Source organism: Cydia splendana, chromosome 1 (genome assembly GCF_910591565.1).
Source record: "Cydia splendana chromosome 1, ilCydSple1.2, whole genome shotgun sequence".
Lineage (NCBI taxonomy): Eukaryota > Metazoa > Arthropoda > Insecta > Lepidoptera > Tortricidae > Cydia > Cydia splendana.
In genome coordinates, this window is record NC_085960.1 from 15,649,702 (window position 1) to 15,675,081 (window position 25,380).

Here is a 25,380-nt window from a genome sequence, read left to right on the forward strand (position 1 = left end):
GATTGCGCTGGACTGTTAGAGAATGTGCATCGATTTCATACAAAGTGCGTTAGGATATATTCTCGATGGATAAACACGGAAGAGAAGATGAAGAACAGGAGAAAAGGAAAGGCGGTAGGCATAGGGTATACATGCATATGTAATGTGTTAATTAGTTGTTAATGAGTTATATCATCAGAACTACGTCAAGCAATCCATGCGACTACACTACAGGCAACTGCGACATTCACGATAACAAGATCAACGATAACAATCTACGACCAGCAACTCTAACTACTCTGCTAGATAGAACTAGCCGACTACGAAGTGCTTTCTACTCTAGTATTACAGTTTGCTCACACATGAGCAAGCTATCTCAGTGCATTTTGTGAGTTTTGTCGGTGTACTTGTGAAGAGTCCAGCGTGGCGGAGTGGGAGGCGGTGACGCCGAGGTTGAGTGAATCGGTGCCAGCGAACAGGCGAAAAGCTGAGCCCGCCGCGCGCGCCATCGCCTCCGCTGGTCGCTGCAACAACCCTCAGCCCTCAACCTTCCGACTAACAGCTCTCCCGTGCCCGACTTACGCCGTCCTCGTGGATCACCATTGCGTACAAACGACTACATAGGCTATCTGTATTCCTTCCCTAATATGAGTTGCGCTGAGTTTGTGACGAGAGTGTAAATGTAGAAACAGATATGGGTAGGTACATGTGTAACTAGTGATTTAGAGTCAGTGGCAGTTACAGGGTTTGAAATAGTTAAGATAGAAATAGATAGGTATAGTAATGATAATATTCCAAAGAAGTTGGTAGTTTTAGGAATTAGGTATCTGAAAGTTAAATAAGTTGAGAACGGAGTTTATGAAAGTTAGGTAAGATTTCAGATGACAGAGAAGAAATTATTGATTGTGATGGTGTTTGTGCAGGACTCACCCTGACGATATCGAAGAGGAAGTTTCCAGAGCCGCCGCCGGCGCTGTTCTGGCCGCCCGACGAGCCACCGAAGCTCAGGAATCTAAAAAGTTACACACGTTATGTCAATGTCAAGTGTCTATATGATAGGACAGGACGCGACTGCATCGTCCGCCAGGTTACGCGAGAAATCGGACCGTGCGAAATGAAAATCACAGCAAGAAACATAATGCTTTGCTCTCATATATGCTGCCTTTGTTACGGCTCCGCGTGGGAGCACACTCAGTGCTAGTCGCTAATTTATAGTACGAAAGGCTATTATGACAGAAATGTTTAGTACTTATACCTATAGATATATGATTGGTTTTTGTCCGTGTGTTGCATTTTTTTTAATCTGTCAGCCATTGATTTGTAATCCACACTTTGTAACAATACTATTGCTTTCGTATGGTAAAGAAAATGGTACCTCTTATTTCTGTTTTCTTCGCTGTTATCGGTGTCATCGAGCGTGATTTCATCAATGGCAGCGTTGTTGGTCTGAGCGGCAGTTTGTTGGTCTTCGTCCGAGCGTTGCTCCAGCGCCTGCTGCTGTTGTTCACCGAATGCTACCCGGACCTCCGCTTGCTGGGACTCGGCGCCCGACAGTAAGTTCTGCTGCTGCTCCGGCAGCTCCTGCAATGGATGCGATATTACATGCATGATCGTGATGGGGGATGATGTGGGGATGCAATGGGTGACGATGACGATGACGATGAAGGCGCGCGGTCTGCGCGCGCCCGCACTGCCGTCCTGGGCAGGCTGGGGTTAGTGCGCGTGCTATGGAGATGCCTTGGGATCACGCCGCGCCCGATTAATACGACTTTATTCCCCACCCAGTCGCTATTCACCTATTAGTATGTTTAAGGGCGGGTGAATGTTCCGAAATTAATCGGTCGCGGTTGCATGCCGTGGCCCTGCCCTCATACCGGGCGGTAGACTAGCGCCCAGCGCCGACGACGGCGCTCAGGCGCGTCAGGAGCAGCGGTAGTGGTTGTTGTTGTAGTCGTAGCTTCGTCGTCATCGTCATCATCGTCGAGCTCGATGGAGCCACCGCCGCCGCCCTCCATGCCGCCGCCACCGCCTCCGTTACGATTGCCCAGGAAGGCGCGTAAAACCACAGGCCCGAACGTTTGCAGTACCACGCTAGTGATCTGCTGCACCTTCTGTTCGATAATCTAGAACACAACCCACTACGGTACTAGGCATAGTATCGCGAGAAGCGGGGCGCAATCTAGGTACGCCTGCTGGAACATTAAGCTTAGGAAGGTAAACATAAATACATAGCGAAAAGTTTTTATTTCTTAGGGGATACTTGGGCAGGATTCAGGGTAAATTTTTTTGATATAAATGATCAGTTTGAACTGTCAAGTATCATTTTTCTTCGGGAATATTAATTTAAAGTTTTTTTTTATACCTGCGTTAGCGTAGGGAAGAGCTGCCGCAAGATACCGATGGTGCGCTTGTTACGTTCGCTGAGCTCCGCGCCTGGCGCGCCGAGGTTTAGCGTCGACAGCGTCTCCTGGAATACGACCAATTAAACGCTATTATTCCAATAACTAAGGACTGTGGTAAAATTCAAAAAAAGAAGTGAGATAAAACAACAATAACATTATAAGAACCAGGGACGGCGAAACAAAATGTGTTGCTGAGTGCTCCTCGGAAGGAAGTGAGGTTAATTGCCGGTGTAATGAGCGCGTGAGGTGGCGTCATTAAACTCACCGTGGAAGATGAATGTGACAGCTATTAAACAAACACGCGACGCGGAGCTACAAAGATAGTCTTAGATATGACTTGTGAGAGATATTTAGGAGGTAATATTGGTACATAAATAACCGAAGACGCTTATGTATTTTATTTTGTCTTTCAGACTACAAATTATATCAATCAGTTTTAGCAACATTACTTCCTACTCTACAATCTTTGTAGATACCTGTGGATGACGATCACTTGATCAATTATTAATTTAGATTAAGAGGGTACATGTTGCAGTATTATATGTGGCTGTGCTGAATAGCAAACGAGCGCATTCAATATACGTTTTCGTTATTTAATTTAGGTATGTTATTCAATAGTTATACCTATACGTTTTTGTTTATGACGACATCGAGGAGACTGATGAACTATATGGTCATTAAAACCAGTACCTACTCGCCATCACCCGGATTAAAGACTCATATTGTACCAAGATGAAATCTCAAAATTTCGTCATTGTATCCCGTTCGTCGTTATAAGCGAAGTCGTTATGCGAGTAAACAGTCTTACTGATACGCAAAACGCACTGTTTGAAAATAAAGTTCATAAGCAGAGGGTTAATTGGATTTGATTTATGACAAAGCAAGCTGCAACGCTGGCTCCATTGAATCATAATTATTATAATGCTTTTTGTAAATAAAAATACGCTTCTCACGGTGATCGCTCATTACGAGTATTAATCGGCGTTCTTCGTCGCGGGCGGTTGCGCAGCAAGGACTCTGAGATCTATTCAAACTCACATTTTGATATCTAAATGATGTAATTTTGTTATCATTTGCCCGTGCTACTCGCCCATGACAACATGAAATCATTTAAATATCACAATGTACGTTCGAATTGGCGTCTCGGTCCTAGGGCAGCGTCTGCGTGTGTTTCTACCAACTACCGTTACATAGCGAGGATATGGAAATGACCAGGTTTCTTTACTATTTTCAGGCAATTAGTGAAAAAAAAGTACTAACCTGTGCACTGGCAGCGGGAGCAATAATCTCGATGATTTCGGGGGTGTTGTCGTTGATGGCAGCTGCGGCGGCCGCTGGATCGGGCCCTGGCGCCGGCGCGGGTTCGGGGGCGGGGGCAGCGCTGATGGACAGCAGCAGGGCGCAAGCGCCCGCCAGGAATAGGGACGCTCTCATGGTCGTGTGTGTGTATGTGTTTGTGTGCTTATATCGTCACTCGTTGCGGTGCTTTGCTGATAAATTTTCCAGGTCCTTCAAAATCTGAAAATATAGACAATTTTATTAATATTGCGAAAACGTACGTTTAGTCCGTATGTCTCTCGATAAATGAACTTTTGGGGCAACTTGTATAATATGACATAACATAAGCAATAAAAGTTACTTTCTCCTTGACCGACAAACACGGTTTAGTTCGAGAGAAGTTGACTCTAGACGCGTAATGTGCCAGTGAAGGAGTTTGAACAAAAACAATCGAAAACAGTTACTATAAATTTTAAGCTCTTTTAAGACACACGATGAGAAAAAAAAATGTAAATTTGATTCACCAGCTCGGTACCGCACATGTGTGTGTGAGTGAGTAATGCGCCGTGTACAGGCAAGGCACGCATTAATGCTATAAAACTCTAGGTCTCAGTTTTGACATCGCGCTCATCGGTTTAATCAGCTAACAAAACACGCACTGACCCGCATTTAGATAATTGGTCTATACTAATGAAATTATTCACTACAAACTGTCGTTTCGAAACGTTGCGTATAGGTAGAAGGATTCAAACAAAATGATTTTACTAAAGTAGGTCTCAACTTAATGCGCATGAATTACCCATAAATGTCTGAAATTGCTCTGCGACCACGTTTAAGTTCGCAAGCTGCGATCATATCATATAGTTGCGACACACGACAAAGATCATGCGTGGAGCAAGTCCGCACCGGCGGAGCTTGCGCGGCCTCGCGACTCCCTCGGGGTGGTGGTTGGTTACAAGCTGACCTTACACCGTCTACTATATTAAATGCAACTGTCGAATGAGCAAGGTGAACGGACTCGCACTACGTGTCGTATTGGCTTAAGCGTGTGCCGCAAAATCTTAGTCACTGGAACACGACAAATGATCGAAGGCCTTTTCAAGAACTAATAATATAAATTTGAAACCTGCACAGTTCATATGGACTTTAACAGTGCATTGTTATTTAACAATACATAACACCTTTAGCACCGAATCACTGACGCCGAAGGCTTATTAAGCAACTCTTAATAAGTTATGATTATGACTATGGAGTTAAGTTAAAACACCATTTGTTAAATGCAGGTCGAGGTTCGCTTTGAGATAGGTATCACCGACTGCGTGCTAAGTGCTAGATTATGAATATTCATCGCTAACAATAGTTTAGGGTGCAACTGATTACTAAAGCCCAGAGACCGCGGGCGCAAAATGCACGCGATTCGTAGGATTGAATAATGCTTCTTACAATGTTCTTACATAATGAAATTCTACGTTTGTAAATGTTATGCATGCCCAGTTAAATATGCTTTTAAGTCATTAATGTCATTATTTAGCTGCGTGTTTAAAAACAAGTAATTGTTTTAATTTTTCCTATTCAACACAAGGGCGTACATCATAGTGAGATAATCATATGGTTAAGGATTTGCGTACATGTAGGCGCAAGGTATTAGAGCAGATCCGAGTTCGTATCCTTTGTAGTTATACTATTAGGTATCTAGTACATCACTCTTTTAACAACATTATTAACGTCCGCGTAACATGACTAGCATTTATTAGTATTTATGAGACGACCTTTACTCCTCAATTTAACCTAAGTACCTACCTTCTTATACCATGAGAATCTAATAGGCATGAAATAGGTAGGAGACTGATAGGAGACCCACAGCAAAAAGTAACGCATATAAACGTAACGTATGACTTTAAAGCGTAATCTGGCAGTTATTACTATCCACTCAATGTACTCGTATAAAAACATGAGCTTTCTACAAAATAAGTAATAGCTGCGTTCGCATAAATACCTAATTGAGAGAGAGCACGATATGAATTTTTAAAGTTGTCATTAACCAGACCAGTCAGCATTACTAACTATTGTTGCTTCACGATTATGTTGCAATTGACTAAAAATTTCCCTAATGTGATATTTAAAGATTTCATTTTGCAATAGTTTTGGGTAAACGGGTGGTTTGTCCGGTTGATTAATGGAGATATTAATTGGCCTCGTAACCCGCGCGGGCCTGGACCCGTCTATAGCCGGTCTGGGTTATTTCGACATGATAACACGACATAACCGCTGTCGAGACATGGAAATAAGCTAGCGCGGATCTGTCGCACACATGCAGACACTCGGGTGATGAATGCACACGTTAGAGGTACATATTGGGAAACAAGAGGAATGCTCGCATTACTTACGCATACTCTGTATTAAACATCATTGTAGGATGAGAATTAGCTGTTTGGAAACAACGAGTTGCGGATCTTACGCCAGATTAGGTAACGCTTGATCTAGGAAGAGATTTGCAACGTGTTCTACTCTCGATGCTAAATTACCCTGGATATAATCTTTAAGTGGTGTTGCGTTAATTTGTCGCTGTTGAATTATTGCCATTGATTGTTTATTATGGCAGATTATAGTGCGATATTAATTCGTGATAGACATATTCTTATTCGGTCACTCTAGAAAGTGGTCGTGATTATTAGGTCATTTGTTACATCTGAGAATGACTTTTAGTCGGGACTGTGATTGTATATTTAACTTTTCCATCGATCATTTATGCCTTGCAATAACAATTAGGTCCTTGGATTTCACGGGCTTATAAATCCCGGTCTTTTGATATGCTTGCGTGGGGATATAGATCCAACACGTAGAGGCCCCTTGGAGAGCTTTAATGTCATGTACACCTATGATTATTATTATGGCGCAACTATTTTTCGAATTAATATGATCGATAAGTTCTAATTGTATCGCTGCCTTGATTCCTTTTACATATTACAAGAGGATTTTTAACGTGAGGTTTATAGGTTTAAACATGAGGTACTTAAACAAAAGTAATCTGTCACGGCTTTTCGTTTTGCCATTAGGGTTTGGAGGGCAAAGGCAGCAGTGCCAGCAGGCTCGCGCGCCGGTCGGTGCTGCGGGCAGGCTCAGCGCGTTGCGCAAGCGACCTCTGCCTGGCTCAGAACAGTCAGAACGTTACATGCTGCAACGCGGGCACTTGTAAACAGGTAAATTTAAGAAGGCCAAGTATTAAATAAACGTACTTAGAATATCATCATACCAAAATGTCTGTTGACGACCTCTAGGTATACATTTTTACATATATTTCATAAACAGTGTGACAAAGCCGCAAAGTGAATGCTCATTGTTTTATAAACTTGTAACGAGGAATCATTTTACTATCTACCTACTTTTCATGTATTTGTGTTATGGTCATCGTACGCCACGTTATTGGCGAATCCAATAGGTTCTTGTGCTATTACGATAGCTTTACGATAGATACTTAGTGGCAATCGACGCAAGTATACATAGTTATAATCATAACTCGGGAATTTAGTACTTGTAGGCAATTAACTTTTGCGTGCTGCTAATGAGTCGCCTTTTCTAGCCACACTAGTGCCGTACCGCGACACCGCACTCGTTTCGACACCGCTTAGCACTTGGCACTTACGCTTCAACACTGTTTATGTTTTAACTTTAACACAAAAGAGTCGACGGATGTGCTATTCGGCGCACGCGCGTTGGCCAACCATCTAAGTGTATCGCGGTGGCGTCATACCACATTAGTATCCATTATTCAACAATTTACACTCTATACAACAGTTGAATTATTAGGATCCATCGGTTAATACTATAACATCACGCCTTACTTAGTATAAAACAAAGCCATTGTTCAAGATGTGTAATTACATTATTATAGAATTTACTACAACAGATTTCAAAACATGATATATCAGTTTCCGTCGAACTGCTGAAGCGTGGCACGTTAGTTGGTAAAGATGCAGATAACATCACGGTTAATATGTATGTAAAACTTAATGTTAGCTCGAGAAGTTATAGATTTGCTAATTTGGAACATAAATGCTTCTCTATAACATTTTCGATTTTCTGTCTGTATATTTTGACCAACTAACATACTCGTATAGTCTAACAAACACATTACCAAGCGTATTCGAATTTGAGTTATGTACATATTCGATCTGTTTCAGATATGTTAATCATCTGTCAGTGTTATTTCGGAAACAGATCGAATAACTAAAATTCCAATACGTCTGTTATTTGTAAAAAAAAACTATAACACAATAACAATTTACATGCTGCCTCTTAATCAGGTCAACATATAGACAATAAGTAGGTACTTACGTATAACGCACGACCTCTTATCTTCACACGTGGCCGGACATATGTATTGTCATGTACCATGTATCTATTTATTCATTGATTTAGTGAATAAATAGAATCGAATTACTTTTTCTACTTCGTCAATAATTACAAGCATAATTATAGAATGAAACGCTAAAGTTATTTAAAGTGAAAAATGATTCGCTTGCCTATTAAATTGAATTACATTCTTTAATACTCTTTTGTTTTTGTTATTGTTGTTGTCGAAGTCTCGTGAGTGATTAACGTATTAACCCTGCACGTGGCAATGTTCGATTATAAATAGCGTCCACAATTGCTAATCAACTATCAATAAGCCGCAATTAGCCCTAGTTAGTGGGCTGACTACTCTCCGGTAATCGTATGTCACAAAAACTAGTTTTTTCTGAAACAATTGAGATGATTGATCCATTGTGCTGTCGTAAAAACGTTAACGCGGTTATTAAGCAGATGTAACACTAACACTTTTTTTTGTGAGGAATGAAAGTGTCTCGTTCAACTCATGTTAGATGACTCTAAAAAGGATAACATGATCGCTTACCCACGTATTCATAAACGCGCTACAAACCTCAATTAGCTCAGAATCGTTTGTCTTATCGGTCATTTTAACTTATGTATTTGTAAGAAAAGGATAAAACATAATTTGACTAAATAAATCAGGCCCCTAAAGTTTTATGAATAAAACGTGCTAAGTGTGTTCTAAACTTGACGTATTCTAATTATTATAAGTAGATACCAATTGTAACATATGTATACTTTTTATAGTGTATAAATACCAATATGAAGTAGTTAAGGTACCGATCCAGGTCAGAAGGATATGCGCAGCGGGGCGTGGGCAGGCTCATATTTTGCTTTGCCGATATAATCTTTGTGCCCGAACGTTCGTAATAGATTACTAAATTTCATTTTCTAATTTGTTGCTGTAGTATCAAGGTAAAACGAATGGAAATTACTTCAAAGTTTCCTTTATAGATAAGCAACGTCTGAAAGTTTACTGACTTGAGCAATAGAGCAATACCCTTTTCAAAACGGATGAGTCAGGCGAGTAAGTGGACAACAGCAACCTCGTTTGCTTAAATGGAAATTATAAGGTTATTAATATACTCATTGGTCTGGGTTGGAAAGGCATCACCTTGAGCTGCGCCTGCACCGGTGGCGAAATAAGAAATTAGCTCCGATAGCGTGTAGATTGTAGCACTAGCTATATTTGGAAACGGAAAACCTAGCGAAATGTCATAAGCAAACGGTTAGAAAACGAATGTGAATGTGGACTTGTGGTTTTAAATTCTGTGGTTGGGAAATTATTACGAAACAAAACGCGAATTAATCATGTTGTACACGCGACAACCGCATTCACCCCTATTGTTGTGCGGATTGCGATCTGTGGCACTGGGTTCTTCCTTGCCGTATCGTCCATTTCCTCTACCGCTATCACCGTACCGTTATGTCGTGTAATTAACTCGTAATTTATTTGACCATTATAACAATTAAGTTAGATTAGTTAAATGTAGTAGGTATATAATGTAGCTTAACTTGCTTAAGCATTATAGCTTAACTTATTATGGTCTCAGATGATATAGACTCAGGAACAAAATAAATATCTGTGTTTATCACACAAATAAATGCTCTTACCGGGATTCGAACACGGGACCATCGGCTTCATAGGCCAGGTCGCTACCGACTAAGCCAGATCGGTTTTCGAAGTTGTAATCATAATTAAAATTAGCTTATGCATTTAAAATTAATCTTGATTAAAAGATTAGCTCTCAAAAAGTTAATTCTGAACTCATTAAATGCCCATACAAATTCACTTAAACTTTAGGTACCTATGCATATCTTGTAGTGAGCGTAAGCTTTGATTACCACCAGGCTCCAATTTCACCACGGTGACAGGTGCGACAATTGTAAAACATCACTGTTGCTGACGTCACAGGCATCCATGGGCTACGGTTACCACTTACCATCGGGCGGGCCGTATTCCTGTTTGCCACCATCATTGTTTTATTAAAAAAAACTTTATTATATCGGAAAAAAACAGATATATCTCTTGCTAAGTTTATGACAATTGTCACAAGAAACACTACAATTGTCACGAAATTCCGACATATAACTCATTACCTGTCAAGAATTACCTACAATTCTTCTAAATCTTGACAATTGTCAGAAACTTCGCAAAAGAAATATCTGTTTTTTTCCGATATAATAAAGATTTTTTAAATAATACAATGATGGTGGCAAACAGGAATACGGCCCGCCCGATGGTAAGTGGTAACCGTAGCCCATGGATGCCTGTGACGTCAGCAACAGTGATTTTACAATTGTCGCACCTGTCACCGTGGTGAAATTGGGGCCAGATATAGAAGTTTTTGTGGCAAAATAAAGTGATTGCCAAAATAAAATATCGACATGTCTGTTATCGATGTTACCTTAACGTTATACTTAGATATATATTACATTCTATAAGAATATAGCTCCCGTGAACTTCACAATACGTTCGATATCTTGTTCTCTTTTGAAATATTGGTAGTTTTTTATTCTTTTGGCACCTACTACAGTTTACGTTTTATTTTTTAAATACTAAATATATGTAATAAAGAAATTATGTACCGTTTTGTAATTGATTTGCATTATTAAAATTTCTCGGTAACTTACCTACAGCAAGTAGAAGTTACATATTTTAAATATTAATCTACCTACGACTTATCGATAACGAATTGATCGATGTTTCATTTTCTCACACACTCGTTTTTGCCACAAAAACTTCTATGTCTGATTACTACAATACTACACGTTGGTAAGTGTAAACAAATGCAACTATTAATTTAACTGCATATGTCGCCGTTTAAGTGCCAGCGGGTTGTAATGGCCGGGTACTGCAGTTGCACACCACCCATCTATTAGGTAGACGTACGCCCACACCCAGCCACCTCATGGAGTAACAACGTATGGATTTCATACCCAGTTAATGCCTTTTGAATTTCTGTGTATGCACTTCCTCTAACACCTGCTGTTTCCTATGCATTAAACGTAAACAAATCTGTTCACTCTATGATTTGTGGTTTATGACCATAACAACACACTATTGTCTACAATAGGCTTCCCTGTAGGGCATATCCACTGATTATATAATACTTATAATGCCAGTGTCGATAAATCTAAAGGATCCATTGTTTGCAATAAACTTCCCTGTAAGACACATTTAATGCTTATATAACTTGTTACATTTCGCCATCGCTATAAATACCGAGTTTGAGTTTAGTACGGAGATAGTTACTAGTTCAGTAAACTAAATAAAAATATATATATATGTATAAATATACATTGTAAAAGAAAGTTAAACGTTATCTATTGTTTAGAATTTACTTTTTGTGACCTGCATTTCACTGCTCTGCTTGTTTTTGTTTGTCTTAATGCAATAATAAGGCGTTATTTATAATTGTGTGTGAAAGCTTTGTTAGCTTAATTGCTATGAAAATTCAGTCAACTTAACGTTTTTAAGAAAAATATAAAACTGTTTTATTTAAGAAAGGCAATAATCTAAGTATATGTATATATTAGGGAGTAATTAGTTATTAAACTTATAAATATATTTTAAATTATTAGACAATGAGCAGTAGTCCTTGCGTAACGTCTGCTACGATCGCTTAGTTGCTACGACGTAGCGCCGCTACGATCGACACTGGCCCAATACCATTTGAAACGAGTAACAGGCCTATTCGGATTTCGAGATAATCACAAGATCTTGAGACGATTTAGAGATCAACTAGATCTACATTAGATATCGACTAGATGTGACTTGGATATCTAAGTCATAACTTGTCGAAATCGTTCAAGAGGACCTCCAGAATCGCGGAAACGTCAAATTTGACATATCTATCTTACAAATATCTTTAAATTATCCATATCGTAACTTGTTGAAGCCTAGTACAAATCTAATTCATTTTCCGAATCGAGCCGTGATTCGAACTTTAAGATACGTCAAAAATTTGCTAAAGATACGAATGATACGATATGGATCGGATATGTCAGTGTCAGAAGTGACGTTTCTTCAAACAAAAACGTCACTTTTCACTGATGGGTTGACACATCGTATCGCAATAATGTACTGTTAAAGCATTAGGAACGTATTTATTTTATTTCATCCTTTACGGTACGAGTACCTTAATTTCTCAGACACTTATTTGCGTATTTTACCTTTATTGACATCAAAACAATGACTCGATACTCACATTTTCAATTAAATTGTTCGACTAGCGATCTTCTAATCGTTCTCTGGGTGTATCTGCGGTAATTATATGCGCTAGAGATCCCGTCAGCGCGCGGACTGTCCGCGTGCGAATCGAGCGCTCTTATATATAACAAGTGCAATGCACGTGGTGTGACGTCGCCTGTGGTGTAAGTTTTATGTACAAGCCATCTTTGAAGATGCACTGGATCGTGTTTGTCCATTTCAATCACTTGGTTTCTTAGATATCTAATTAATAACTCTTCTGAGTCAAGTATCCGATTGTCGGTAAACAGCTGCATTTTCAAAATATGTTCCTAAGCACACTTCTACACAACAAATCTAAATATGCACATAAATCTAAAAATACAGAAATATATTTAAGTTATTTTTATAAATTCGAGTAAGATAATTAAACATTTTAACATTATGTTCCGATGTTTTGAAGATACCGTAACGTTCTTGGTTACTGGATGGTTAGAAAAAAAAGGATTTCAATATCTAAGTTAGTTTCTTCAAATGAAATGAAATCCGGTATATGAACACATATGCAAGATATATTACAAAACATTGCTTGCATATGTGTTTATGCAGTATGCTCGATATTTATTACAATAAACATCACAACAAACGATTACTTATTCTGTGAACTAGGAAAGCCGCGTGCGGGCCTTTATTTATATGCATGGCATAATATACTCTGCCTGCGCTATATGATAATATGCGATAGCGCTATATAAAGTGGCAATGTTATTGTGACGTAGGCTTGTGTCACTCTGGGAAGAGAAGACCATGTTTTATTAGACTATGCATGGTGTCCATAGATCGCAGGTCGAGTAACCAGCCACCGGGAAGCATTAATAGTGCACAACCTAAATACGTTGTATATTACGTCTCATTGCATCACGAGTTCCGTGGTCTTAAGTCTTTAAACCCAAAGAGCTGTTTCGTAAATATTAGCGAATATATAAGGTTATTTTTATTGTTTTGTAACAATAAATAAATAATACTATAGGACTTTACTACTCAAATTGACTAAGCCCCACAGTAAACTCAATGAGGCTTATGTTGTGGTCCTTAATCAACCATATATATGGTATTTAGATATTTATAAATATCGAAACACATAGAAAAGACCCTTGACCTAGGAACAAATCTGTGCTCATCACACAAATAATGCCCTTACCAGGATTTGAACCCGGGACATCGGTTTACAACAGCAATATGTTTAAAAGGGAACCATTTATCGTTTTTCAGTACTTAAAAAAAAAAAAACAAAGCGGCAAAGCCCTTTTCTAAAGCCGTTTAATCACAGAACAGATAAAATAGCTCGCTTGCGCAGTCTTTCCTGTGCATTGCGCTAACTCGAGCATCCTCTTGTACTTCAAACAAATGCTTGTGTTACCATGCAAGCACATTACGTACCTACATTTGTTACGATTACCCGCACTATACATAATTTTCTCTTAGAAAAGAGTTATTTTTTTGTACATTCCACCTTGTAACATCACTAATGATCGTCCTGTACTGTTATCGAACGAGCGAGCAAAGCGAAGCGAAGTTCTTACATTCGACTTTGAACACGCGGCTGGCAAGCGGGACGTCCCGGCATTTCGATGTTTTTAAGCTGAACTGTCAGAAGATAGTTTGATACTCAGTAACTTAAGTAAATTTGTTCTAATTTAAATGAAATTGGGTAAACGTGTAGTCGAGGGCATTATATTTTAGTCATTAAATTATACGCAGGCCCGATCAAGGGGTTATTGAGCTAGAAAAGCTTAGAAGGCCAAAAAGCTGTTTGTGAGAGGTCTTGCTATTCTGGTCATTTTTTTTGCAAGAAACATGGTCGAGTTTAGTATCAAATGAAAGTGCTCGACTTACACTTTTATAATATCGTTTTTAAATTTACCATTTTGAAATAATTAGCAAGGTAAAAATAAAATAGAATAAACATAATATATGTATTTGACATTTGACAGGAAATATTTCGGCTTAGCACAGATACAGTTTATTTTAATCTCTATGGTGGTGACTTAAATCCAGGGGATGGACAGCCGTATACGAAGCCCTTTATTCGAAAAAATAGCGCCATCTATATTACTTAACGCTAAACTTGTAAATGGCGCTTCAAAATTGATGCAAAAAAGTAAATCTTATTTATTTATTTATTTAATTTATTTATTTATTGCACATAAGAAAACACACTGTACATAAGGCATTCTCTACCAGTCAATCTTGTCAGTAGAAAAAGGCGCGAAACTCAAATTTTCTATGAGACCATATCCCTTCGCGCCTACATTTTTTCTACTGACAAGATCTGCTTGGCCAACTATATTATACATACTACTCTTTGCTCCACAGACCTTGCAATAAATCCACGCGATCTTTGATCCATTGCCGCCTATAGAGCGACATAAAATAGTAGAAATTAAATAAAATGGAACTCAAAAATGTCCATACTAAATTGTTGCCGTGTGTAAGCATTTTACGTCAAAAATGTGACAGTTACGTAGAAAAGTGGCGCCCTCATTTATTTTATATTATATTATGTCGCACTATACGAGTAGTAGGTGCAACAAAGTCAATCGTTATATAATTTTTGGTTAACCGCGAGTTCTCAGTTCGGGGCGAACTACTAGTTTAATTAACTTAATTTATGTTCATTGACTCTATAAAATACATAGTATGAGATTTATTGAGGCAGGTAATAAAACAATTTTAATGTTAATAAAATGTAATTTTAGGTTTCGTAAGAATAATGATTATAAACAACGTACTTAACTTATTACGATAAATAAATACTTAAAGAAAATAATAATGATTTATGTTTAAGATATAAGATATAAGTAAACTTAATTGATGAGTATTCAATCATAAGTTTTTATAATCTCTTCACAGAAAGATATTTATAATCATTATTCTAATTAAGTTATATATTGTATACACAATACACATATATATTGGTAACTGTTACCAAATATAAGTTTAAGTACATCATGAATTCTCGAAAAATGTATAGGTATAAGTCGCATTTATACCGACTGTATTAAGATGCACTAAACGGAATTGCACACTTGACTTTTAAAGCACTGTGCAATTGAGTGATTGATTATCGGGGTAAACTGCAGAGTTGCAGTGTTGAGCAACAGACTAGACGTAACTCAGGCAGTACACTTCAGTGCTGGTAGCCAAAAATTTGCATTAATTATCAAGTATATTAATACTAGTAGCGGATATTCTAAACGGGATTTTTAATCATAACGGAAACAATAAAACATATTTTTTAACAAAAGAACGTCTATCTATTTAGCATTGAATAAAACTATGTATACTCGTTTTTCGACAAAAAACGACTTTAAATAGTGTGTAGCAATTTGCACATTCAACCGGCTTAATTGAGTTTAAACAAAACGATTCGCCGAACTTCAGACCTTAATTGCGCAAAAGGGACCTTCGACAGGTAATTAGTCACATAAACCATAGAGCTGTGACGAGAGAAGTCGGGAGTGGGGACAGGGCGGGACAGTGTCGCAAGGTGTCCTTTCACTGGACTGAGTCAGAGGAAAATACCCGGCAACTGAAGGCTTTAATGACCGGGTCCAATATGCTGGGTGATCGGTGCATTATGTCACGCACCTCACTCTTATTCACGTTTCATAATTATAGAGATATATGCAATATCGAACGGGAGATGACAAAATTCTTGCAGAATCTTTAACAAGGTGGCTATCGTCCAATCATGATGTTAATATTAATGAATGCTTTAATCGATTCATAAGAGTTACACGTTGTAAGTAGGTATCTACTTATTTTATATTTGTCAAAACGACATGACTGATGAAAATTAATCAAATACTACTACAAAAGACAACTAACATGTCATCGGAGTTATTAAATAGTTGTTTGGTCATTTTAGCGAGTCGTAACGCGCCTGTTTTCGCCTGCGCGGCCTATTGTCCTCGCTATAATTATCCATCAACTCTTTAAGCACTTAAACACTCTCGCAATTATATTCCGCGGAAGCCTCAGCGAATGCGTTGCGAAATGCAAGTATCATAAAGCCGTTTCGTGATATAAAACTGGTCTTATTTTAATCTTTAAATAAAATAAGTACAGAAGCATAAAATATACGTGCATGTTTTATGTTGTAGGTAAGGGTCAAAGAAGGGTATTTAGGGTAAAGTGAAGTAGAACGTATGGCTGTCAGGAAGCGCGGTTAGAAAGGCGCATCGTACACGTAACAGTGTAGTGTGGCCCCCGGACGCGTTGCGCAATTAGCGGAGCCTTGCGAGTGCAGCCTTCGGCGAAAGCGCAGGTCAGAGGTAAATGTTACAGAGACTTGTTCAGACAAGGGCCTAAATGTTAGTCTTCTGTAGGGTAATGTAGGGTAATCTATTAAACGTGTATTTAATTTATGAAACAAATAAATATTTAGGGTGTTCTGTTAGTAAATATCCAGTTAAAATAGTAGAATCGACTATAGGTACCGACGGTCCTATCCACCTAGGATAATCCAAGTAGTGTCGCAAGCATATTTTCTGCACAGTTAACAGCCAAGTATAAGATAAGAGCGGGTAGGAGTCTAGCGAAATATGGTTATTAGTAACTTTATACCTAATATGAATTTTAATATTATTATTAAATAATATAAATACGTAAGTATACGTAAATTGCGAAAAACTTCGATCCGTTAGAATTCTTTGTGTTAGTAGAATTTTTCGCTACGCCACGCCATGTCAAAGGTTTCTTAATTGTTACTCTAATATCTCGCTTACCGATTAGGTCAAATACCTACTCTGTATCAAAAAGTTGTCCCGCCGTAGTTTGAGTAGGTGTGCGCAAGGACGCAGCGCGGTAAAAGTAGTTTGACTTTGGCTGTGAGTTTACATTACTTACGTTAAAGTAGGTACCTAGTTTTTAAAAAAAAGATTTCAAAATAAAATTTGTACCTACATAAATCGTGGATGTAATAAAAATAAATAATACGGGTATATTTCCGTGATAAGTCTTGAAATGACTTAAAGTTCAATTAATGTGTCAAATTAATAATAAAACTTTAATTTCCGTGGTTTTGTTGTCGTGTACATAATCGACGAGGTCAGTCATATTGGTGAAATGTCGATAAAATATTCATTGATGATTAAAATGTAATAAAAACGCATTTATACAAAAAACAAAATACCTAAAGATGAAAATCATGAAGAGTATTCCTAATCATATGCATACGAGTATATGTTATATCAAAACTAGCTTAAATGTCACTGCGTAGGAACATACTTATTAGGCCATTGCAAGATTATCATGATCATCTCTTTGAAATATGACATAACTGTAAACTTGCCAAGACACTTGTCTTATGTCGTTATGTATAAGGACTTGATCTCAAACTGGCTTATCAATCAGCATAATGTTAGACATTTTGTTATTTTATTAGACTATACAAAACCAACCAAACAAGGACTGGCTATCTTTGGAGGAGGCCTTCACCTGCAGAGGGGTTCTTGCAGATTAAAATTGTATTAAAATTGTATCAAATAATACCAACATTTAAATAAAAGATAAATTTTAAATCACTAATAACTCTATTACAAACAAAATGAATTACTAACTTATTAGATTTAACTTTTTTGTTTTTAAATTTTTGTAATCTGCAACGAAATAAAAGGCTTTTTATTTTTATTTTATTTATACAAAACCAAATAAGTTCAAGTTTAAGTAAGGTAGGTCATTCGAAATGGTAGAAGCATTAGTCTGAGGTCGCGTTGGTCTAGTGCGCTAATTGCTGCGATTACGCGCTCCATTTCACTCTCACGACGAAGGTCGAGGGCAGGAGCCCGAATTATTTTAATAGCGTTCTTTGATGTACTATTAATGGTTAATTACACTCCCATAATCGTAGAGAAGGTCGTGCACGATCAATGAAAATTGCGAAAGAGAGTTTTTATGCAAAGTTTGTAATTTTTTAAAAATACTGCTTATTTTAAAAATACGAAGAATATCTTTTGGCAAACTCTATAAAGTCTTTTACTTCATAGAAAGTTGTCAGTATGATGAAGAGTAGAATATGTATATACGTAATTCGGGTTCAATCAATATTCGTATTGTTAGTTAAGTAAACTCATATTTAATTACACAAACGGGTCTACCGCGATGTAATTTTATTGTTTTTACTTTAAATTCCGACGTTTCAGCTGAGTTGCACCAGCTGTGGTCACGGAAATACTGACGTCCCAGCAAATGTCAACGGAGATATAAATTAAACAACACTAAACTACCCGAAATTAGTTTATAAAAATGTTCGGGGTAGACAAAGAAATTGCAGCTACCCGTTAAAGCTCAATATTTATTGTCCACGGCATGACACGCAACCATGGTATAATAATATACTCCGCCTGGTACTCTCTTCCCGTCTTTTCGTGGTCACGTGACTGACACAAGCCTACGTCATCATGCGACAGCGCTATATGATAATATGGGATAGCGCTATATAAAGTGGCAATGTTATTGTGACGTAGGCTTGTGTCACTCTGGGAAGAGAAGACCTTGTTTTATTAGACTATGCACGCAACATTCACAGTATCTCGAAAATTATATCGCGGTAGATCCGTTTGTGTAATTAAATATGTGTACAAAACGCGAGAGTTTAGAGTGTTAAGTAAACTTGTCAGTTTTACTTAAACATCTTATTAATAGCCAAATGAAAATGAGCGTGATCACAGGAAAAAAAGTGTGACATGTCAATACAATAGAGATATTGGAACATTACTCATAGCAGTGTTGAACCACACGCTGTGCTCACACGCGCAATCGTTGTGGCAATCGCATTGTTGGCGGAAAAAGCAAAAACTGCACCAATTCCGACCATTCTAATTATTGCCTGTGATTTGAATTTTAAGCACATGTGATACACTAAACTAAATGAATAAGTGAATTCCAAGTCAAGTGTTAACCTTGCTATTACCTTGCATCATCATCATCATCATCATATCAGCCAGAGGACGTCCACTGCTGGACATAGGCCTCCCCCAAAGAGTGCCACAATGACCGGTCTTGCGCCACCCGCATCCAGCGGACTCCCGCGACCTTTACCAGGTCGTCAGTCCACCTTGTGGGGGGTCTACCCACGCTACGCCTTCCGGTACGTGGTCGCCACTCGAGAACCTTTCCGCCCCAACGGCCATCGGTTCTACGGGCAATGTGCCCCGCCCACTGCCACTTAAGTTTAGCGATTCGGAGGGCTATATCGGTTACTTTGGTGCTGCTGCGGGTTAACTTGCATGCACATACTTAATGAAAACAAATTTTAAGTAGTAGGTATTTTATGTATTTCTACGAAATTCTACAAAGTTTTGACATGAATAGGATATTATGAAAAACATGAAGGTTCAAACACGCGTTGATGTTACTGTATCGACTTGAAAAAACGCGTAGCGATCTCGTAGCGCGTGCGTAGCTTGCGGCTACGACATCTAATAACTCTAAGTACTCTTGTTATAATATTCTAGCAAATAAGTATACAGATTTAGTGAATAATTATTTTCTATCGTATTTTCACGGAAACTTGCGAACGTGTCTTGCTATTACAGTCAGCCTCGGCACAAAAAGTACTGTTGACTGAACTAGCATGACAAATACGAACGTTTCCGAGAAAATACGATGAAAACAATTATATTTTCATTTTCTGCAATTTGAATTGTAACCCATCGCCACAACTAAGTACGATGCAGTTTTCAGAATGGCTCGATCACGATTCGTGGATAAAATAAATTGCGTTATGCTCGAGTATGCAATATCTCATCCGTTCGTTTTATATTTAACTACGACAATTACATGTTACTTACATAACAAACTACAAAATACTGTTTGATGCAAGGTTAGAGACTGGAGGCGTATAGAGCATTCAATAATATGATATTGATTTGATAATAATCTAAGTGCATCTCGTTCTTACTCATATAGGCGCGAGAGAGATGTCAGAAGATTATAAAAAAAAATCTTAACACTGTCTGGTTACTGCATAAAAACAGCTAAACCAATGCAGGTCAATGTCAGTTACTTATAAAAAACACATTAGGTATGTATAATATGACGAGTGAGGTCGCTTACTATTTTACAGTCTTCTATGAAATGTGATTTTAAATTTATAGAAATATTAACAATCTTCTAATTGTAGCGTAATTTTCTAATATTGATTATATGTAGTGAGTAGTGTAACAGTTACGGCGGTTATACTTTCAACTAAAGGTGTTTTCACTTCTCATGCTCAAAAAGTGCACCTTTATGTCGTGCGTAGACGACATAAAATCGCATTTTATGCTCTAGAGCATAAAGTAAAATCATCTATTACGACCACTGCCAAGTACTACAAACTGCCAGCCCTGCCGGCGCGCCCCCGACCGGCGCTCTCCCGATCGGCGTGCCCCGCGCCTCCGACCGGCCCATGAACAATTTTCTTTAGTCTTGAATAAATACGTTAAAATAACCTAAAATATTTGATTTTTTGTATATTTTCCTCGCAATCGAAGTGAAAAGCAGAGTGTACAACAAGGGCATAAATGTCCATTTTTACCCTCGTCTACTATTTTGCCCTTGCCTATGCCCTTGTTGTACAATCTACTATTTTTTATTCTGTTAGAGTAAATATACCTAATACCTACTACCTAAATATACCTGCAGCAAGAGTCACTATGAAATCCATGTAGGTATTCGGCCCTTAGACATGACTGACATTTAATTTAACTAGCTGAACCAAACCACGTCGTAAAACTTCTCAGTGAGGCGGCATTTTATTACTTTAACTTATCTACATTTTACCTATATGTATAATAAAATTGTTAAATATTTAAATATACCCCAAGTTTTATTGCTTTTGCATAATTGAGTAACACTCGCGTGACTGGCTTGTTGTTTGTAGTTAAGTATTCATTAATTTACTTACCTTATATAAAACATGATAGAATGATAGAACCTTCTACAAGCTTTTATTTAACTTGCCCTGTTAGTACATGTACGTACTTATTTGTTATTTTGTTAGTGTGAGTCGAATCTTGGAAGTTAAATTTGACCCACTTTCTGATTTCCGATTGAGCTGAAATTTTGCATACATATGTAAATCGGATGACAATGCGAATATTATGATGACTTGGAACTGATCTGATGATGGAGACAGGAGGTGGCCATGGGAACTCTGTGGTAAAACAACGCAAATTGTGTTTGGGGTTGTTAGAACTTAGAACTGTCTCTATCGGTATTAGTTGCCTGTGGAAGTAATTTATCGTTGACTGTACGTCAGCGAAAACCAAAAAATTATTTCTGATTAACTATAGTAAATATTTTATTATCGAACAGTGTTCGAAATTATCTAAATTTGAATGTCTAATATGGGCTATTTCGGTGATTCAATATTTAATGCGGGAAATGATGATTAGATACCATTATATTTAATACAAAATTACAGTGCAATTAATAAATAAAAAATCTTAGTATGTGCTTTCACTATGTAGTTTATAAACATATTATTTTGACAATATCTGTATTACAGATTATTCTGATTTGGGTTTGATCAAAAAAATTACACATGTAGATTGTACGGTCTGCAAAAAGTCTTAATTTAATTTCAAATAAATCTCATTGAACCTCCTTAGAGGTTTGTAATTAAGTAACGATTGAATTTGAGCGGCGAAGGCTGCGCACGACCTGATGTCTTTCACATGTTTTTGAAAGTAGCTTGTCTAAGCCGGTAATAACCTCTTACTAATTGAAACTGGTCGGTTATAAGTCGTAAACACTTTTTATTTACGAGTGTATTCAAACTTGCATTAATTATGCAACGCATGAATATAGTTTTCCGAAGCTCTTAGGGCTTTATTTTCGAATGTACGTCTGACGTGTTAAAATTATTTCGACAACGTATTGATTATGCAGTGTGCACGCTCGCACTCGCTGAAGAAATTAACTAAATAACGGCTCGATTCGGGAAATGAATTAGAGATTAAATAGATACGATATAGTAAAAATATGTGACGTTCCATGGCAAAAGGTACCTTATGGCGGCTGGCGCCGCGATTCGCGAAATGAATTATAGATTCACTAGATATGAAATAGTAAAGATATGTGACGTTCCACGCAAAAGGTACCTTATGGCAGCTGGCGCTTACGTCGCATAGCGCCGCAATAATATTGGAGCGGCGTTAATAATAATTAATAGCGTAAGCGCCAACCGCCATAAGGTACCTTTACCCGTGGGACGTCACATATCTTTACTATATCGTATCTAGTTAATCTCTAATTCATTTCCCGAATCGCGCCGTAACTAGCTGTAGTTACAGTCGATGATGAGAAATAGTCCAAGAATATTCCGAATGTATTGCGATATTGCGATATACGACTTTCTTACGTTGGTTCTTTTATAATTACATTAATTACGTTTTTTTTTATTGGAAATATTTTTTTATTAACGGTATATTTGGCATAAGCCTTTAATAGTTGAATAACTTCTGATAAATAATTACAGCAATAAATTATGAAATAAGGAAGTATAATTAGGCAGGTATATTAAATATTTTGCCTCGAAGTCAGTTTGGCTTCAGCCAGCGAGAACTGATTTAATTCAATCAAATTACTGAGAACTGCATTGCGTGGTACTCTGACATTTATTGTTTAACATTATATAATTCCCTTCCAATATGGCAAACTTTGTAACATGTATAAGCCCGTTTATGTCAGTATAAATAACTTTACGTTAGGAAACTTAATTTTATATTTATTATGATTATAAAACGTTTCTGGGTGACATTTAAAGCTAAGCTTGTAAAGTTCCCATAGACTGACCAATGCGCTGACCCACAAACACGGATGCAAACAAATCAAAAACAAAGATTACGTGACGCTATGTATGCCGCGTTGCGTCATTGGTGCGTCCTGCTCTTGCGCGCCTCATTAGAGATAGCGGCGTTTCGCTCCAGCGCGGCGAAAGTGCGCAGCTGATCGCGCGGCAAGTGATAACGTTATCTCACCGCTAGCAGATCAATGCCTGTAGATTATAGTTCTGTCTTTACGAACTGTCTAATGCTTGTCTGGGGACTCAGTTTTAAATGTACATTCGGCGAGGCGTATCGATGGACTTTATGATACGCTTGATGGAGTCGAAAACGGTTTATTTGTGCGCGTTCTATCTATACCAGAATCTGCTTTCTGCACGAATAACTGCGTTATTTTTTAACATGATATCTAGTACTTTAATATATAAAAAATAACTAGTCTTTAAAATCATGAATACACTTAAATCGTGATTTTTTGAGATTCTATATGTCTATCGGTTAATAACACACTGTAATTTTAGTTGTATGTATTTAATATCTTCCTAACCCTCATAAATGTCAAAATGGCAGACCAGCGGCGGTATCATGGTCGCATTTTTATCACTTGTTATGCCATGTGTCACTTTCGCACTTACATTTACTTACGTACTTATTTTAATATAGGTAAGTTTAATAATATAATAATACATAGGCAAATATACATTGAACTTTCGCACTTACATACTTGTTAGAACATGACAGGCATGGTGACAAATGATAAAAAACCGACCATCTTAGCCCTACAGGAGAAATGAAAAATAGTATCGATGATTGATAATGAGTAAAGACAGTCAAGACAATTAACGTCGATGAATTGCTGTCCCCCGACCGGCGCCGCGGTGCCCTTGACTCTGCTCTTGCGCCACACTGTGGGTCGCCATTCGACACAGATTTGCATTTATTGCGCTTTTTGTATCGAAATTTAATTAATGCGTGTCATGATATTTGGAGGCAAAGTTCGTGGTTTGCGAGATTTCTTTAACTTGTCGTGTTGTAAAGAGCAGTTTGCGGCGAAACTGTCTATTGAACTATACGAACAATATTTGATGGCCCCTTAACTTTATTAAATGGTATATAATGTCTATCCTGTTAACATAACGTACATTACGGCCTTACATTTTTGGTGTACCAAAAGTGTTTCCATTGAACAACCACACAGATGATTTAGTGTCGGTTCTTAAAAAAATAAGTTAAACATTTTGACCACAATTGGCCTCATTATATGGTTTCTAAGTTATGTGCATTGCTCGCGTTACTGCAAGAACTGCATTTTCATAATGACAGTGATAGACCCTGTTACTCTTCAATGACGTTTTGCAAGATGTAATTATGGAGAATAAAACCGCATGCGGAGATATGACGCCACCTGGAGGCGGGGGCGACGACCGCTGACATATAACTTGCATTTTATGTATATATCGTATGCAGAATATAATTTACAGGAAATTCGGAACACAGGAAGCGTAAAGAGCAAGGCAGGGTTGAGGGCCTTTTGGCGCGACGAGTGATTTATTTACGCCTTAGGTACTTAATGCACATAATAAGGTCAATTACCCATATTGTACGATATGAAGATATCGATTTCAACAACTTTCATAACCAGCCTCAGATCCCATAAAAGTTTAGTTCATTCGAAACGCTTATATATTCATATGTGAACTTTTAGCTGTTTTGAAATAGAGGTTAGATAACAAAAGGTGTCAGTATTCAGTTACATATGTATTCTTAAATAATTCTTTGCGATTGACGGCAGTGTATAAATTAATGCGCCGCAGTGAAGCAATGACATCGTGGAAAGCGATGAGTACGTGACGCAATGCATGGGACTGACGCAATGTGACCGCGGAGGGTCCAGGGTTCAAGCCTGCCCTGCCAGGGCCTCCATATTTGGCCGCGTTTCCTGTGCCGCTAAACCTTCGCAAACCAACACGGCCGGCAACCTTCACGGAAACCTTTTACAACAATCGCGATCGTGATCAATTTGTGCAACCATTTTTACAATTTAATTAAACTTCCGTGACTGTTTCAGATATCAATACAATAAATAATGTTTAATCATATACATAGTATAGTTTAGTCATTTCAATGTTTCTTTATGCAGTTACTGTCAAAAGAAAATTAATAAAGATGACATTTTTAAAACAATTAAGAACGTTTTTTTTTGGTTTTGACTCAGCTAGAGAAACGTGAGCGAGTGTCATGTACCTATCTCGGAACAGTTTGCACAGGGTTACGTAACACCATTTAGCACTCACTGCTCGACAACATCAACCATGCACACTTG

The 25,380-nt window shown here is 37.9% G+C and overlaps 1 protein-coding gene across 4 annotated transcripts in view; it reads right to left on the minus strand.

The window, feature by feature from the left end:
* The window catches only part of LOC134790989 (synaptonemal complex protein 4), a 32,134-nt gene that overhangs the window by 1,289 nt on the left and 5,465 nt on the right, over positions 1-25,380 (minus strand). For 2 of the 4 annotated variants that reach the window (XM_063762035.1, XM_063762044.1), the window contains exons 2-6: positions 3,642-3,899; positions 2,342-2,446; positions 1,854-2,102; positions 1,355-1,560; positions 910-991 (exon numbers count right to left, since the gene is read on the minus strand). In XM_063762035.1, coding sequence (XP_063618105.1) covers positions 910-991; positions 1,355-1,560; positions 1,854-2,102; positions 2,342-2,446; positions 3,642-3,815 — 816 coding nt within the window. In that variant the 5' untranslated portion in view covers positions 3,816-3,899. Of the gene's footprint in view, positions 1-909; positions 992-1,354; positions 1,561-1,853; positions 2,103-2,341; positions 2,447-3,641; positions 3,900-12,241; positions 12,359-25,380 lie in introns of those variants that run through there. The other 2 variants (XM_063762052.1, XM_063762059.1) reach the window with 2 other exon arrangements.